This window comes from Hermetia illucens, chromosome 6, assembly GCF_905115235.1.
Source record: "Hermetia illucens chromosome 6, iHerIll2.2.curated.20191125, whole genome shotgun sequence".
Classification (NCBI taxonomy): Eukaryota; Metazoa; Arthropoda; class Insecta; order Diptera; family Stratiomyidae; genus Hermetia; species Hermetia illucens.
In genome coordinates, this window is record NC_051854.1 from 24856077 (window position 1) to 24873814 (window position 17738).

The 17738-nt window shown below is 41.5% G+C and overlaps 1 protein-coding gene and 1 non-coding gene across 2 annotated transcripts; one reads left to right on the top strand and one right to left on the bottom strand.

Moving 5' to 3' along the window:
* Window positions 1-148: 148 nt before the first annotated feature.
* On the top strand, window positions 149-17645 carry LOC119658762 (probable ribosome biogenesis protein RLP24). The gene is made up of 2 exons (XM_038066455.1): window positions 149-330; window positions 17065-17645. The coding sequence occupies exons 1-2, from the start codon at window positions 250-252 to the stop codon at window positions 17548-17550; spliced, it is 567 nt and encodes a 188-aa protein (XP_037922383.1). The 5' UTR covers window positions 149-249; the 3' UTR covers window positions 17551-17645.
* On the bottom strand, window positions 7880-7951 carry Trnae-cuc. Its single transcript has one exon. It is a non-coding gene; the product is annotated as a tRNA-Glu (tRNA).
* Window positions 17646-17738: the final 93 nt, after the last annotated feature.

Genomic DNA, 17738 nt, shown 5'->3' on the forward strand with positions numbered 1-17738 from the left:
CTATACTGCCAGATATTCTAGTATAATTCAGTACTATACGCTTCAAAAATACTCAAAACACCATCACTTTTAATATTCAACCATCTGATTTGCTCAGAAATGTCAAACCTACTTTCATAAACTGACAGAACAAGCAGAAAAAGAACGTGGTCCCATCGGTCCTTTGACGTTTCTCTTCAAACACGTGAAATTTGTGTTTGGTGCGTTTTGCGTATTTTTTCCGCGAATAGTTAGTGAATTCGCGTAAAAATGCGTATTGAAACGTGTTACTTCTGTTCCAGTAAAATTTACCCAGGTCATGGGATACAATTTGTGAGGAACGACTGTAAGGTAAGTTGCGTATTTCAATAAAAAGTGCAAACCGCACTGTTTACAAGTGTGTAGTGTCGATTTGTGAAATAAAATGGGCATTAAGTTGTGGCGTAATGTGTATGTCTGAAGTATTATTATTTAACATATTAGCTATGTTTTTACTAGTTTTGAGTAGTGTTTCCAGACCAGCAGTAAAGCGTATCTCGTGAAGGTGTCCTGTTGATCCAGGTCCAGAACTTTGAAAAGCCAGGAAAAGAATAAGGGACTGATGGGATCTCCACGGACTTGAAGAAAAGGAAAAATGATGGAACAGGCGCGAGGTGTGTGATTAGTCTAGCAAACTGGAATTGCGCGCCAGCTAGCGTAAAAAGAAAATAAAAACGGGGAGTTGGGTTAGACGTGGATGGGGATGGATATGGAAAAGCAGAAGCAGGAGAGGGAGAAGCAAAGCTAGAGCCTGATTGCAGCCTCGCTTACGAAACTGGTCAGATCTATCTAGGACCTTGAAACGCTCAGTCTAAACAAGATTTGCCCCAAACCGAGAGAAGTTCTCGCACTGAAAGTTAATGTGATCATTCGTCTCATCCATGCCGCAGCTATCACAGACCGGGAAGGCTGATCTTGGCAAGGAGGGCTTTACAGACGGAAAATTTGGAAACTATTTTGTTCATGCTCTTAACATCTTCGGAGCTGAGTTACCTTTGTCTATGGAAGTGAGTTGAAAGCTTCATTCCATTCAGAACGAATGTTGTTACGTGCCACACTTCGAAGGAAGGATAAGGAATGGGAGCCTGGCTCGTCAGGCGGCATCATTTGCCATGTTGTTGTAAATGTTGCCGCTATGCCAGGGAACCCATGCTCATCTGAGAGTACCACGGTTGTGAATGTCCTGAAGAGCGCAGCGCAGCAGAGTTTTTCCACCAAGAGCTTCCCATTTTGAGCCCTGGATTGGGAGTAGGGGTTTAATATGGAAAAGTGCTTGAAAGGGATGGAAGCTGAAAACAGCCGATAGTGTGTTGGACCTGATGCAATTGTTTCTGATAAGGCCGTAAGAGGAGAGGTTGAGTAGGTAGGTAGGAGTAATTTTGGCATTATCGCTAGCAAAATTTTTCTGTAGAAGAAATGTGGTTCACCGGCTAGAGCAAAGATGGCATTTGTCGGTGTGGGCCTAATGAAGCCAAGACAGTGTCTCAGGGAGGCTGCTGTGAGGAATTTCATTTTCCTCTCATGGTATTTGGGGAGCGAATATTGAGGAGGAGACATAGTCGAGGATTGGTCTGGCAATCCCCCTAAATACTTTGAGCGCCTCTCTAGGGTGGAGTTCCCAGCTGGCTCTCGTGGCAAAACTTATGATTCTGGCCGCCTTCCGGGCCTTGGCCGAGATAGATTCAACGTGGCAGAAAGTGGCTTTTTGTGCCCATCTTTACCCTGAATACATCGAGCCAAGAACAATCTAAACCAATTATGCATCACTCCTCCTCCTCCAGGTTGACGGAAACTTTCAGATAGTTGCATCTGCCTGCAGTCGGAGGGTGTTATTCAGAGGTTATAATTAGGAAGTTATCAGCATTTTAAAAAATTGTCACGTTGCTGAAGCATAAATGTTGAACATTATCGGGCTGAGGACAAATCCCTAGGGAAAGCCACTGTTGACTTCTTATTGCGTATAATGTTCCAAATCCAGAGGATGATGTCAGGGGGGATTTATGTAAGCCATGATTATTATGATGAGGAACAGGTTCTCAATAGCGATTTTGAAATAGCAAGTGATTGAAGCACGAGAAAGTGGTACTGTGCTTTCTGTAAGCAAAGATGTTCTTCGGGAACAGGCGGTAATCCTCAAGAGCTTGGATTCAACCATGGCGTTCGTTAATTTGGAAAAAAATGTTAAAGAGGAAAATCGGCTCAAATTTGATGAGGTCACTTTGAGATGTACCCTTCTTGGGGACCAGTTTGACCTTGCGACAGTCCTCAGGTTGATTTTGGCAGAAACTGGAGGACTTCTCGTGTCGCTTGGTTCAGCCATTGGACATAGGTATAAAAAGCTCCGTCCGTGGCTGGCACAGAGCGCTTTCAATGCCTCTCAAGGAGCTCCTGAAACTCTTGCGGGAGAAAAGTTGAGAAGCGGAGGGGATTGCCTCGATCAAGAAGAAGGAGATGGAGCCACTGTTATAGTGTTCTCTTACAAAGTTCAAAAAACTTGAGGAACGGCCTATGCGCCGAAGTGTTCCTTTGGATCCTGAAGAATTTTAAGCCCCCTGATTTGATTCCAGAATTTTTTAAAAGATTGGCAGTCGGAAATGTTCATTCACATGTTGTGCTCTGCTGCAGTCTCTCTTGGTCTACCTCAAGGCTCGAAACCAGTCATTTCTTGCCAAGGGTTTTGAAGTTTCCCTGATTCGCCGTTCTAAAGTTCCTAGAGGTTTATTGTTTTGCCTAGAATAAAAGTTGCAGATCAGCAGACCTCCAGTATCTTTGGACTGATCCCTGCCGTTTGATTTGAAGGTGGAAAGAGTGACTTAGTTTATGATGTTTTCAGTTATATTTTGAATGATTGAGAGGAAGGTGATGGTGGAGAGTCTGAGAAGGACGTGTGTATGCCAAATTTTGGTTGAAGAATTTTAAGAAATCCTGTTGTTTTGAATGAGGATAGTTTGGTGGTGGCTGTTGGAAATCCCCTCCTCCTGAGTATCCTACAGTCATTTTATTGCGATCGTATTTGATATTGTGATATCGAGGACAGTCTGTGGAGTTTGGCTCGCAAGGGATTTTAAAAAGTTTTTTTGCTGTTGTGGAGCAGACAGAACTTGGAGCTACTGACAACCTCCTCAAACATACGGCCTTTGACATAGAACTTCGAGCGAGCGTTAAGGTCATAAGCAACGAGAACTTTATGTCTGCTCACGAAGAAGTTGATCAGCTTGTTGAGCTCCGTTGTATAATCTCTTCTGTCTGTGGAGCGTTGAAAGTATGTCGATACAATCGTTACATTAGATGTTACGTTAGCTTTTTGAACAATGGTAATATTCATGTCTGTTTGATAGTGAACTTTACGGAAAGTTGTAGCCGGATAGGCAAGTGTAACAGGAGTTAAGATTGATTTTGATGATATCAATACTATTTCAGCTGGCAAAAAACTCAAGGGGGGATTTATTTCTTAGAAGATTTTGGACGTTGTATTGGATAATACGGACCATTAATCAGGTTAACGAAATGAAGATTACTATTTATGTTAAGTGTGTCAAAGCCTCCCTTGAGGTTGTTAACAGCGTCGTGTGTCTACTGGCCGCCCGATGAGGAGCCGATTCGTTTCAGGGTTTTTAGAACTTTGGTAACTAGTCTCTGATAATCAGAAACGATGAAGTATGAGCGGTTGTTGAAAACGGCTTTGAGACGTTTTGATTCTGGGAGGAGGGGGAGTTCCGAGTTGTGCTCCTTCGATGAGTTTGAGAAAGCCTTGTTGACTTTATGAATTGACGTGGTTTGGATGGTGGTGATGGACTAATCGAAGGTAGTCCTGCCACTTCTGACAGGAGTGGTCCCTACAATTGTGCCCCTGACTTCCACATAAGAGACAAGTTACTTCATGGCAGGCTTCTTCACATTTGTCTTCTTTGCCATAACTTGGGTATCGTTCCACTTTTGATTTGCAGAGGTTTGGGGTGTGGCCCAGGCGCTTGCATTTGTAACATTGCCTGGTTCGAGTGTATAAAAGAACGATGTGCTTTGGTATGAACTCTTGGGGATTATCGGGGTATCTTCTCTCGCGTTCCGAGGCGTCACCACTCAGAATCTCGACTTCGATGAAAACTAGTGGCACTCTTTTGATGATACCGAACCTGAATAGGAACTTCTGGGGAATGAATGGTTTTAGGAGCAGGGCATTGATTTTTGGGTTTTCAACCAAGGAATTGGAGTAATCCCCCTTGTAAAAAAAACACGTTTACGCGAGCAAAATCAAACTTTTTTACGTCTACGATGCTTTTGATGATAAGTCTCCTGGGAACGTTAGCGACCATGAGATGGTAATCCTTTTCGAGACCGATGTCAGCAACTCTCCTAAATTTACTGCTGTTCGTAAAGCCCAACTGACTTTATGGCCGGCTCTGTGCCCGAACAATGTGCTGTGGAAATTGCAGAAATCCACAATCCTCCCAACATTATCGTTACGGTCGGCAAGACCATGGATTTCTATCATATATCTGAGAAAGGTGTTGTCAGAGCCCACCTTGCCATTGAGTTCATCCATCAAGATCACAATGTCATCTCCAGAAAGTCGTCTCTGAATTGCTCGTAGAAAACATTCTCCTCCACTATATCGGAAGTTTCCGGTGGTGTATAGCACGCCACAATTACGGTGCTCCTTAACCTGGTTCGGAATCTTGCAGTCAGATTTGTCAGAGATCGGCTCCCAGATCAAGAAAGCGTGTCTTGCGTTAGCCATCACTCAAGAGCAAGTATTTTCAAGAGATTAGATTTTCGTCTGCTACTTGTAGTCCAGCCTAAAATTAATAGACAAGGGATAGCTTTCTCCAAACTACAATTTTTGGTTTTTACGTTTAAAACCCAAAATTGTGGTTTGGAGAAAGCTACCCCTTGTCTAATAGTCGAGAATTCTCGAAGTAACTTGAAATGCATTGAGCCATCGATCTATTTCCGAAAATTCTATACACTCTCTTCAGAATTCCTCCGGAACCAAAGTGGAGTTTTGAGCCTGACGATGAAGAAGATTGTTTCGACGAGTACTGTACCTGCTGCTCACACTGCGCCGTGGAGTTGTGACCACAAATCGAACACATTCCTTGACGGCAGGCAGAATTGTGCCGGTGCATGTAATAAAGCGGTCATGCTGCACAGTCACGTGCTCGTGTTGTGCAGAACGCTCGACGGATGATAGCTTTCTGGTAAGTAAGTACAAGACAATAAAGTTCTTACGCTTTCCTCACCTAAACGATAGCCTCGAAGATTTTGTCTCCTCGATCGCGACACTCAAGGTACAAATTCTCTGGCTACACGTACACGGTTGCGACAATGTCAACCATATATAAGACAGGTGTAGTTTTGTACATGACGTGGGGAATTGAAAGATCGAGAAGTTCTCCTTTCTAACATTCTCTAGCAAAGAGGTGTGCAAACTTTGATGGGACATGTCGTTCAAACTGGCCCTACATGCTGACGGACCAGAACGATCAACTTTTGGCACTTCTTCGTTTTTGAGGTATCTCTGGCCCGCATGGTCGTGAGAGTATCTTTTAAAGATGTCAAAATGACACAGGGACAAATTACAATATTGTGGAAATATTTGTGATAAAAAAAATGCTAAAGGCATTTAATAAGGAACCATTTGGGTTGCACTAATAACTGATAAGTTCTGGCGGCCCACATAAATTATCTATGATGTACATTGAGCTGAGAAGGATAAACCATGTCAGATATTGGATATCCTATCTTTCAAGGAAATCAGCAGACATTTGTTTGCTTGTCGAGAAAGGATGAAATGAGCTTTTATAACTTATGGACTCTGCAAGCAGAACTTCACCTCGCCATGAGGACTCAAACTACGTGTTATGTGGATATGCTAGCTATCATTAGGTGAACATGAAACAATTGCATTTTCCCTGTAAGGCAGTTTCAATGCAAATAAATCTCTGTCGGGATATTGTAAACACCATGACCATGAGGGTGTTGTTCACTACAGAAGTCGCTCAGAAAGGCAGAACTTATCTAAGTACTATATCCAAATTCGATACGGCGAAAGTACTCTAGATATCTGATTAGTGCCGAATAGAGGGAAATTAAATTTCAAATGCCTTAACAAGAAAATTAAATTTTTCTTACATCCACGCCCGGGGCCACCAGTGGAAGATCCATAGCACTTGCAAATGTGGCTATCACTAACTAGGAAAAGACTTACCACCAGCACCAAATGTCGCTAAATAAATCAAACATTCTTGTCATTTGGCAACAAATAAACTTATCGCATAGTTTGCCTGGGCAAAAAGCCAAGCATATGCAGAAGTATTGTAGCCATTTTGTGTGACACACTTCGGTTTCAGCGAGTAGCACTTACAAAAATCGTACAGTTCGTAAACGAATCGGGGATATCCCGTCGGGTAAGCATCGATTAGACGGGACCGCAGCGGTTTCGTTCTCGGTTCTCTCTCACGCTATACATATATATGATCATGCCGAAAAACAGCTTATAATTTCTTAGGAATTTAGATCGTTATTTTCGGCCACTTTGGAGTTGAATTTAACTTCGGTATCACTTCTTCGAATTTAGCATCTAGACTTAGGACTCTTTTTGATTCTTGAAATGTTTGCTTTATGAAATTCAAATGATTAGAGTAGCTTTGTCTTCCTGAGAAACTGTATTATTCTGATTAATAAAGGCAACCTATTCTGTTTTTGAGTTATTTCAAACTATTCCCAGTAAAGCATCGCATCAATAATTCTGCAAATTAGCACCAGATCAAAGTAGAACACACTAACAATTCGACCTAACAGATAGCTTAGCTTACACATTTTCCAAATCTTCTGTAGAAAATCATGTATACTTAAGCAAATGTCGTCTCTTGCGAACTTGAACATCTGACAAATCATGAAAATCATATCTTAGCTGGGTGTCCTCATGTATTCCTCGGAGACTTGGGTTCTTAGAAAGAAAAATTGCGAACTCTTGGCCGCGTTCGAGAGAAGAATCCTCCGAAAAATTTTTGGCCCCCTACATGAGGATGGACGATTCCGTAGCCTACATAATGACGGAATTTATGACCGATACCATGACCGTCAAGTTGTGGATAAAATCCGGCTCAATAGGTTACGGTGGGCGGGCCACTTAATCCGTATGGATGAGGATGATCCAGCCCGGAAAGTCTCTAAGGGCAACATCTGTGGTAGAAAAAGAAGACGAAGTAGACTTTGCCTGAGATGGAGCGATGGCGTAGGCCAGGACGCCAGGCAGCTTTTAGGGAAATCGAATTGGTGGACCTCGGCCTAAAACCAGGATGTCTGGAGTTCCTTATTAAGGCAGACCTAGACCGGATTCCGGTTGTTGCGCCGTTGATGATGATGATAGTTAAGTGGAAAATTAAGAGTCACATTTTTAATTAAAAGTGTCAAATTTATGTGAACATCGACATAAAATAATTCTTATGTTTGAAACACATCGAGCAAGAGATATTTCGCCCTGCAGAAACCCAACGGACAATCACGTGGACATGCTGAACCTTAGAAACTTAAAACTAACAAAACCTTTACCGAATTAGAGTCGCTACGCCTCAAAAGTTCTCAGAATATTGTTAGTTGGAAGCAGCAATTAAGAGCAATATGTTACTTACAATTATAGCCCAAACTTGCAAACCTACAATTAATATTTTAGATGCATTTTGAATTTCCAGTTCATTATTGTTATTTCTATTGCATTGGGTGAAGTTTTCCAGAAGCACCAGCAACACTTTTTTGCTGCCCGCTTGGTATTTCAACCCCAGCGGTTTGAAGCCAATGTATGTATGTAAATCGCGATGTACATAATTTGCTTACAGACGAAAAATAAAAGAATGACAGCTTCCCGTACCGGGAATCGAACCCGGGCCTTCTGGGTGAGAGCCAGATATCCTAACCACTAGACAATACGGGACATGTGTTCAGTTTAGCATTATGGCGTATTCGAATATGAACCAGAAATTCTATATTTATAACGACAATTTCATTGATTCAGTAAACATTGCATGAAGAAAGAAATCTCAGAACTAATGAAGCTTCTTAAACCAGTCAGATGACGAGTAGAACATTTTTTTTATATCAGCTGAAGTCTTTTGTGTTATATTTTAGTAGATAGCAAAAAAATAGATTTTTTTCCAAAGAAGATTCATATTTAAATTTTATGAAGCAGTGATTGGAGATTGTAGATTCATTTTTCTTGTGACTGATAATCATGCAATGGAAATACATACACAGTGCAATGCTATCGAATTGAGAGCATTAAGAAAATTTTGATAAAAGGGTGGGAAGGGAATGAATTTATTAAAATATTTTGTCCATCCACCTTTGCTCCAAATTATATGCTTTCAATTCTGCTCGGTATACTCTAAACATAAGATTCTATACATTAAGAGATAAGAGATTGTCCATCCATAATTCGCGAATATTTTGTGTTAAAGCTTTCTCCGTAGGGTTTTGCATCATTTAAAAACCTCTTGTTTTGAAACACTCTAACCATTTTCAACTGGGTTGATATCAGGAGACTTAGCTGACCAAGGGAGAGCGGCGATGTTTCAACTGGACAGAAATGTCCGTTTGCTTCTATTCGTTGCTTAAATGGTAAAATATCGTCGGTTAAGATCTTTAAGTCTTACTGTTGGTTCTTGCTGCTTTCCATAGAGTGCAAGAGTCCACAATTTTTGTTCACTACCACTCCCCAAACCAACACTGAAGTAGGGTGTTTAGCAGTTTCTTGAAGGGTGGTACTTTTCTGCGTAAGCTTGTCTAATGCTTCCAAAGTGGATTCATCACTAACGAATTGGGAAACCGGAGGCTGGAGACTTGAAAGGTTTTGTGTATTTCTTATATAAAGACATTTAAATGACTACCCTTTTGCATGTATGCCCCCCCCTTAAATTCAACGTAAAAAGATGTAATTCACTGTATGCGTGAGTGAGCGTTCAAAGTTCCAACCTTTCCACAAAATTTGGTGCCAATCGCTATAATCGTCTCCGAGAAAAATGCGACAGACAGACAGACAGTAAACTGATTCGAATAAGGTTTTCTTTGAGCTAAAAAAACCAAAATTAGCCGTAGTAAGTTTTTGTAATAGCAAATAATTTGAAATTGCTTTTCACCCAAGTCTTGCCGTTTTCTAGTCAGCTGCAGTGAATGTTTTGTATTGCTTTACGAAATTCAAACGGATTTTCTTCAACGCTTCTGATGAATTTTGGACTCGTTATGGGAAGATATGATTTTACACCAGCTTCACCACCTCGACGTTTCAATGTTCAAATGGATAAAAAGACCCTACGAGTCTCCATTTTTTTTTTGGATTTATTTAAAATTGACTTTGGGGCTCTCCAACAATTTTCGAACCACAAACCGTCCTACTTTCGCGCGATTTTGCTTTTGCCCTTACAGTACGACCGCTCTTTCCTTCATGGATATTTTTAGCATATGTAGAAACTACTCACACTTACCACCTTTAATCAGGCAATTTCTCGATAACTATGCTGTTTAACCACAAATGGGAGAAGGGATGGCTCCTTTTTTGCTACTGGAATATTAGCTTTTTTACTACAACCTGAAGAAAGTGCACATCTTTTAAGCCTTGCCCGTAAAACTGTTCAAATATACTCGTATTGATTTGATAATTGATTTTAATGATGTCAAACGCATTGCAATGATGTCAAACGTTTTCACAATAAAAACCACCCGTTTTACCAATGTACGATAAAGCTACAAACCACGACACGCAACGATATTCTGTTTTATAAGTTTCTATTCATAGTTGCATTGAAATCAACGGTGTTTATAATTCGCTGACACTGTACTGTACACTCACGGAAAGATAAATAATAACACATTTGTGTTCACCAAAAAAACTGATGAGATGGAATGGAACATCAACAAATGATCTTGACAACCATCTGAAGGACGTTATCACAAACATCCTTAATCCTAGTCGCAAATCACAAGTCCTATACACCTCGATGCTCATTCTGCCGAGACAAAGAATGGGCATATTGGATCGATGGGTTGAATATTTTGATGAACTGTTAAAACAACCAAAATATCGGCAAGATGGAGGTACCGCCAATTGAAGATGACGAACAAATGCTGCCACCACCAAGCATGGAAGAAACAGTCCGTGCAATTCAAGGAGCTTAAAAACCATAAGTCGCCAGGAGCCGATGGAGTTATACCGAATTGGTTAAATATGGAGGCGATCAACTACATCAACCGGTTCATTAACTTATGCTCAAGGTGTGGGACAGCGAATCAATGCCTGACGACTGGCAACGTGGCATTAGTCGTCCTATATATAAAAAGGGAAATATCATGCAGTGGAGCAATTATAGTTACTGAGTACCATCTATAAGATATTCTCCGCTATCTTGCTAGGCCAGATAGCCCCACATACCCACATACCCAGAACATCATCTGCGGCAAGTGATGGAAAAACTGTTAGAATTTGGACACTAGTTGCACCATCTTCGACTTTAAAGCCGCCTATGATTGCATAGCCAGGGTAAAACTGTACATGGCCATGAGAGAAATCGGTATCCCGACGAAATTGATAAGACTGATTAGGCTGACCCTGACCAATGTGCGAGGCCAGATAAAAGCAGTAGAATCACTCTCGAGACCATTGAACATCAACAACGATCTAAGACAAGGGGATGGCCTATCATGCGTCCTCTTTAACCGGGCCCTGGAAAAAGTAATCTATAATGCAGATGTTAATGCAAGAGACACTATCCTCTCCAAGTCCACCCCACTACTGGCCTACGTTGACGATATTGAGATTATGGGAAGAACAACCTTAGATATACAGTTTACCTTCATCCAGATCGAGCAGGCGGTGCGATATCTCCGGCTGCACATTAATGAAGGCAAGACGAAGTACATAGTGGCAACGTCAGCACCAAAAACCAAAGAACCAACAACATTAAATCGCACTGGTCAAACGAGAAGAATAAAGATAGGAGACTACAACTTTGAGATTGTTGAAGATTTCTCCTATCTAGGGTCGAAAATCACAAGCAATCTGCGCATTGTTTTTGGCTGCCAACAAAGTCTATTTCAGTTTATAAAAACTGTTTCGCTCGAAACGTCTCACCAAAGGTCAAAGTTCTTACTATACAAGAATATGATCTTGCCAATTCTTGTACATTTCTCTGAGACCTGGTTTCTTAGCAAAGCATGAGAATGGACGATTCCGCAGCCTCTATAACGATGAAAGCTATGAGCGATACCACGACCATCTGGTTGTGAATAAAATCCGGTTCAACAGGTTGTGGTGGGCGGGTCGCCTAATCCGCTTGGGTGAGGTTGATCCTGCCCCCCGAGGCAGATCCTCAGATGCCTGAGATGGAACGATGGCGTAGGCTAGGATGCCAGGCAGCTTTTAGGGATATAGAATTGGTGGACCTCGCAAAGCCGAGTTCCTTATTAAAGCAAGCCTAGACCGGATACCGGTTATTGCGCCGTTTATGATGATGATACTCTCTTAAGTATTCTCATATTCAGCATTCATTCGATGTACCCAGCCCGTTGCAATTTTCGGGGAATCATCAAACTCCTGCTCGGTTTTCAATAAGTTCGTACAAGTACAAGTTCGCCAAATATCTGCCTAGTTTATGAACTCAAGTATCTTCAGTAAAATTCATCGTTTGTCGGCCAGATTTCATACCCGCAAAGCAGAGCTGTTTTTTCCAGGGCATTACAAAGGCGAAATTTGAACTGAATAGTACTCGGGAGTAGCTCGGGAGCTCATATTACCAGCATTAAGTTGATCTTCCAATTCCGAAACCGGTTTGACATCTTCCAATAATATCGTCGGTATAAACGTTGAATCGCAACTACGATGATGACATCATGCGCGTAGACAACAGAAATCTTTCGGATCATATACTCCAGAGCAATGTTGAATAATATTGCCCATCGCCTTGCTTTAAATCATAATCTGTGTCGAAGCACAGCTTGTTGGCTGATTTTGTAGCTTTACTTCAACGATGGATACATTTTCCTTCTAATGAGTCTAATCAATTTCACTAGAAATTGGACAATATTCTGTAGAGTACGGAATGATCAACACAGACATATGTCTGTTTGAAGTCAACGAAAATTTGATGCACATCAATACTATATTTCAAACACTTCTCCAACATCTGCTCCACTGAGAATATCTAGTCGATCATTGGCTTTCCACCTTGAAATCCTCCCTGGTATACTTCAATAATAATTTCTGAGAAAGGTTCGAGCCTTCTCTTGATCATTTTTGACATCATTTTGTAACATGTACAAAGCAATGATATCCCTCTATAGTTCTCGCAGGAGAGCATGTCGCTTTTTTTATAAAAAGGACAAATGATATTTTTAAGCCAATCTTCTTTGTCTTTAAAAGCTCCACAGATATTCCATCCACACCCGGCGGTTCGTTGTTTCTGGGTGTTTAAATCCATCCTTGACTTCTTCGAGTGTCTGTTCCTTCGAAGTACGGAAATTGTGTTGTGGCATTGAGTACCTCCTCGAAATATTGGACTCACTAATCTTTTATCTGCTGCATATTTCTCTTAAAATTTGGGCGACGAGCCATAACCGGGGGGCGCGAACAAAGCAGCGTTGGACTTCGGCAACCTTCGAATACCCCGCCTATCCGGCGACAGACGACACTCAACAGGGAACTTCTAGCACGGCGGCTCAGGCTAGATATGATGTGACACCGGGATCGCCGTCGATGTCATATCTAGGATACCGGTTGTTGCGCCGTTGATGATGATGATTCGTTTCTTCTGCATCTAGATTGCTGCCGGATGGTTTCCTCTGCAGCCGTATTGATTGCGTTTTTCAACTGACTCCACATCAATGTTATGGGCACTGTCGAAATTTGCCCCGCGGTGTGAACGCAATCAACGGTACTGGAGGAAGCTCGTTTTTCAATGTCACCAACTTGGTTGCACTTCTCATTTGGTGAAGCTCATATTCTCTTGTGGTTCCTGTGGTGAGGAAAACAAGTCGATGAAATTGTAATTTTTCTGTGCATTCCGAATTTTATGAACCTACTTCCTTTCTTGTTAGTTATATTGTGGAGACTATCGCCGTCAATAGTTGCACGGTGCACTAGCTCTTTTCCGTTCTTGAAATTGCTATCTTTACTATCTTCATGTGGTTGGAGGGCAGTGAATCAAATACTAACTCAAAGCGACTAAAGACTTCGGCGACATATATGTTGCCAAAGCAGGCGTACGACAACGTGGTTGGTTCGGGGGTGAGGCGCTATTTGCTTACCATATCTTACCACGTCAGAAATCGCGTTGACTGGTCCAGTGGTTGATTTTGAGGCTGAGATTCTCTTTGCCTTCATCTAATTGCACCTGCATGTACTGTTCGGGGTGTCATTGGTGATTCGATGTTGAACAGATGCCGAAATTTCTTTGTTCTATCAGTTTTCTTCCTGTCAAAGGATACTGCTGCGCCTTATTGCGTGAATTTTGTTTCGTTAAATGCTTTCTACGCTTCCATCAGATGCTTGCCACATATTTGATAACTTGACTTCATATAAAGTCAAATCAATCAAATTTGAGATAGTTCCAAGTGAGAAAATTTCATCTTATGAACGAAAGTGAATTTTCAGTTATTTTCTGTGTAAACTAGGAACCATTTTTTCTAATATGTAGACTTCCTGATAAATGTTATGCCACAACCATAAAAGAAATTTTGTAATTCCCGTCGACTTTGAACTTGACACTTATCTTTACAACAGTCGTTCTCTGAAATTGCCTAAGAAATAAATTAGGTTGTCTGATGCAATTCGTCCTTCAGCAAAGTGATAGCAGGGGCTAATTGGATGAACGACTGAATATTTACACTTCGGAAAGCCATTTGTGTTTACATACACGATAAATTCAAATTGGAGCTGTTCGATGTGAACCATGGCTGTAATTCGCTTGTATTTTCGTTTCCTTTGTTTTGTTTCTTTTCTTCTACTTTTCTTCACAAACAGTTGTTGGTAATTTTATTTTCTTCGTTCTCGCTTGCTAAGACGATTTATTTGCGAGTGAATTACATAAAATATGTGTCCGACATGAAGGAGAAATGAGTAGATACGAATATTAGACATTGTGAAATCTTCAAAAGAAATGATTTCATCCTTATTTCAGCGCACACTTGGGAATTTTGCAACTTCCATCTCGTGGACAACATTGTATCTAGTTTAAGGCCATTCAATCTTTTCAGAGGAAATCGTCTCACTAAGCTATTGAGACTCTTTGAGAGTATACTGTGAGAAATTGGAAGGTGAAATGGAGACTTCCAGCTTGTGCAGTGTCCTTAATAAGGATGAGTCGGCCAAGTTGGGCTCTCTTAGAAAACCGGATGGTACTTTCACGAACTCTAGTGTTGAGTCTGTGCAGACTCTCTTGGAAGTACACCACCCGGGAGAACAGGTCTCAGAAGCGGGAAGAAGTAAATTGGCGATTTTTGCAAATCCTTCAACACGAAGGTGTTGCAAGGGGAATTGGGACACTGCGAGAGCGGTTGTTACCAATGAAAAAGCGACAACTGCTATACTATCATTTGAACTTCAAAGCACCTTTCATGGATGGCATTTACGCAGCGATGCTAAAGGAGGGTATAGTGCATTTAGAGCAACTTCTAAAAAGTGTTTTTTGAGAATTGCTTGCTCTGAGCTACGTGCCTTCCTCTTGGCAAAAGGTGAAGGTAGTCTTCATACCAAAGCCTGGGAAATATGACTATTCAAATCCAAAGAACTTCAGGCAAATCAGCCTAACATCATTTTCGCTGAAATGTCTGAATGTCACATTCGCGAGAAGACGCTAAAGTCGCACCCCCTTAAAGGAAACTAATATGCTTACCAACGTAGAAAGTCCTGTGAGTGCTCTTCATTCTCCGGTTTCAATGATAGAAGATGCAACTCCAAAGGGTGAGTACGCGAGGGGGGGGGGGGGGGGGTGTTCGTGGACCTTGAAGGGGCTTTTGACTGTGCGCCCTTCCTAAGGCTCTGTGATGCCGCCAGAGAGCATAGTGTTTACGAAACTCTAATAAAGTGCATCTACGCTATGCTAACGCAGAGATTGTTGTGTGCTTAGGTGGGTGTTGGTCGTTAGTTAACAACGGAAGCGACAAAAGGCTGCCCTCAAGGATGTGTGCTACCGCCACTTCTAGGGAGTATACTGATCAACTCATTACTATGCGAATTGCAAAATCTCCCAATACAAGTTCAAGCTTATGCGGACGACGTGGCTATGTTGGCTGTTGGTCGAGATCTCGGAGTGTTGTGTAGAAATACAAAACGTGCCGTTGATTTAATTGACAGTTGGTGTCTCAGGCATGGACTTTCAGTAAATCCAAATAAAACCGCAATGGTATTATTTACAAAAAAGGAGGAAATTGAAAGGTCTTTGCCTTCCAGAAATGAGGAGTACAACCCTTCAACTCTCCGAAGGAGTGAAATATTTGGGAGTTATTCTAAACAAGAAGCTTCTTTGGAACAAAAATATAGAAGTAAAGATGAAACAAGCTCTCACAGCTTATGGGCTGTGTAAGCGGACCTTTGCCTCGACTTGGGACTTAGGCTTCAGGTAGTAATGCTGTTATCATTAGGCCGAAGTTCGCTTATCCATCCGTAGTGTGGTGGGTTAAGGTGAAACAGAAGAGTTTTCCCTGTAAACTAGCCACATTTCAAAGAACTGTGTGTCTGGGTATCACCGGTACAATAAGCACCACATCCGGCGCAGCTGTGAATGTATTATTCAATTTGCAGCCCTTGGATTTGTTTATTCAGAGCACGTAACTATGGTAAAACAATGGACGTGGGGGGCACAGAGCATTGGAAGAGTCATTGGGAGAACTGAATCTAGTTTTCGCAATGCCTTTCGATTCTTACATCTCCATACATCTGTTTGGTAGAAGATCTGATGTTATTTTATATCGAAGAGACACCTGGGATGAACCAGAAGAATGCGTGTCAGGATATACTGACGTCTTCTACATCGATAGCTCAAAGACAGAAAATGGTTCTGGAGCAGGAGTTTACCTCTCGAATAAAAACGAGATGTGGGCTTTTACTTTGAAACAATACACAACGGTCTTTCAGACTGAAGTGTATGCGATCCTAAGGGCGGCAACTTGGATGATTGACGAGAGATTGCAAGGCAGGCGCATCGCAATCTGTAACGATAGTCAAGCTGCATTGAGGGCGTTGAGTAGTATTTTGATCACTTCAAAAATCGTTCAGGAATGTAGAAACCGATTGAATTCTGTTTCAAGATTCAATACAGTGGATTTACTCTGGGTACCTGGTCATTTTGTAGTAGAGGGAAATAAAATCTCGGATGCCTTAGCAAAAGAGGTTTCAACTTTCCTCATCTCCGGACCGGAACCAGCAATTTGGGTGTTGGTAGCATTGGCTATTGCTGCTATCAAAAACTAGAAACAACTTCCCCATAATGACAGGTGGTGAAGCCTTAATGCTGCTAGACAGACCAAACTCTTTCTGTCAGGACCAAACAAACATACTGGACAGTTTATCCTGTCGAAAAGTAGGAAGGCTTGCAGAAATATTGAGGGCATTCTGACTGGCCATAATTTACTGGGCATATGTTTAGAATAGGAATTATCCAAGATGATACGTGTCCATCCTGTAATGAGGAAGCGGAATCCACGGAACATTTTCTATGTGAGTGCACCGCCTACGGACGCATCAGACATCAGATTTTTGGTGCTGATGTGCTCCAACTGCAGCGGGTAACGGAAATCCTGCGATACATAAACGAATCCGGGGTATTTCGTTAGACGGGTGAGTCGAGTACAATATACCACCAAGGTCTGAGTGCTCGGAGGCTTTGGCTCTCCCCCACCTCAAATACATACACACACACACAAGCTGTTGAAAATATTGCTTAAGTGAAAAACAAGACGTAACCCTCTCTGAAATAGATCCAATCGATTCTCTTTTAACTGCATATATAATGTAATGTATCCTGACAATCTAATTGACCTTCTTTTAATTTCTCTTTTCAGATATTCAAATTCTGTCGTTCAAAATGCCACAGAGCCTTCAAAAAGAAGAAGAATCCACGTAAAGTTCGCTGGACCAAGGCCTTCCGCAAAGCTGCCGGAAAAGAACTTTCCATCGATCCCAGCTTTGAATTCGAGAAACGTCGTAATATGCCCGTTAAATACAATCGTGAAATTTGGACAAAGACTTTAGATGCTATTAAACGAATCAATACGATAAAGGAACGCCGACAAGGTCAATTTATCATGGAACGATTACGTAAGGGTCGTGAACATGAAATTGAGAGCGACGTTAAGGACGTACAAAGAAATATTGCACTGATTCGATCACCGGCTGCCGGTCTGAAGGAGCGTCGAGCCAAGGAAGAAGCAGCGAAAATGGATGCTGAGTCTGATGAGGAAGAAATCACCTATGTCGATGCTCGCGAACTAGAGAAGAAACTGGAAGAATCGACAATGGATGAAGATTATGAAATGTTGAAAGCTTAAGTGTTAAGTTTAATTTAGTTTTGTATCCAAGTTCACATGTCGCTTGTATATTTATAGGGTTCCTAGAATAAAAAAAAAACTTCTTTAAAGATAAATCAATTGTTTAGATTTCGATATCGCATGACACCCTCGATAAGTTGAGAAACGTGCACTCTATAATTTTCACTTTCCAAACGTGCGCTTTCCTT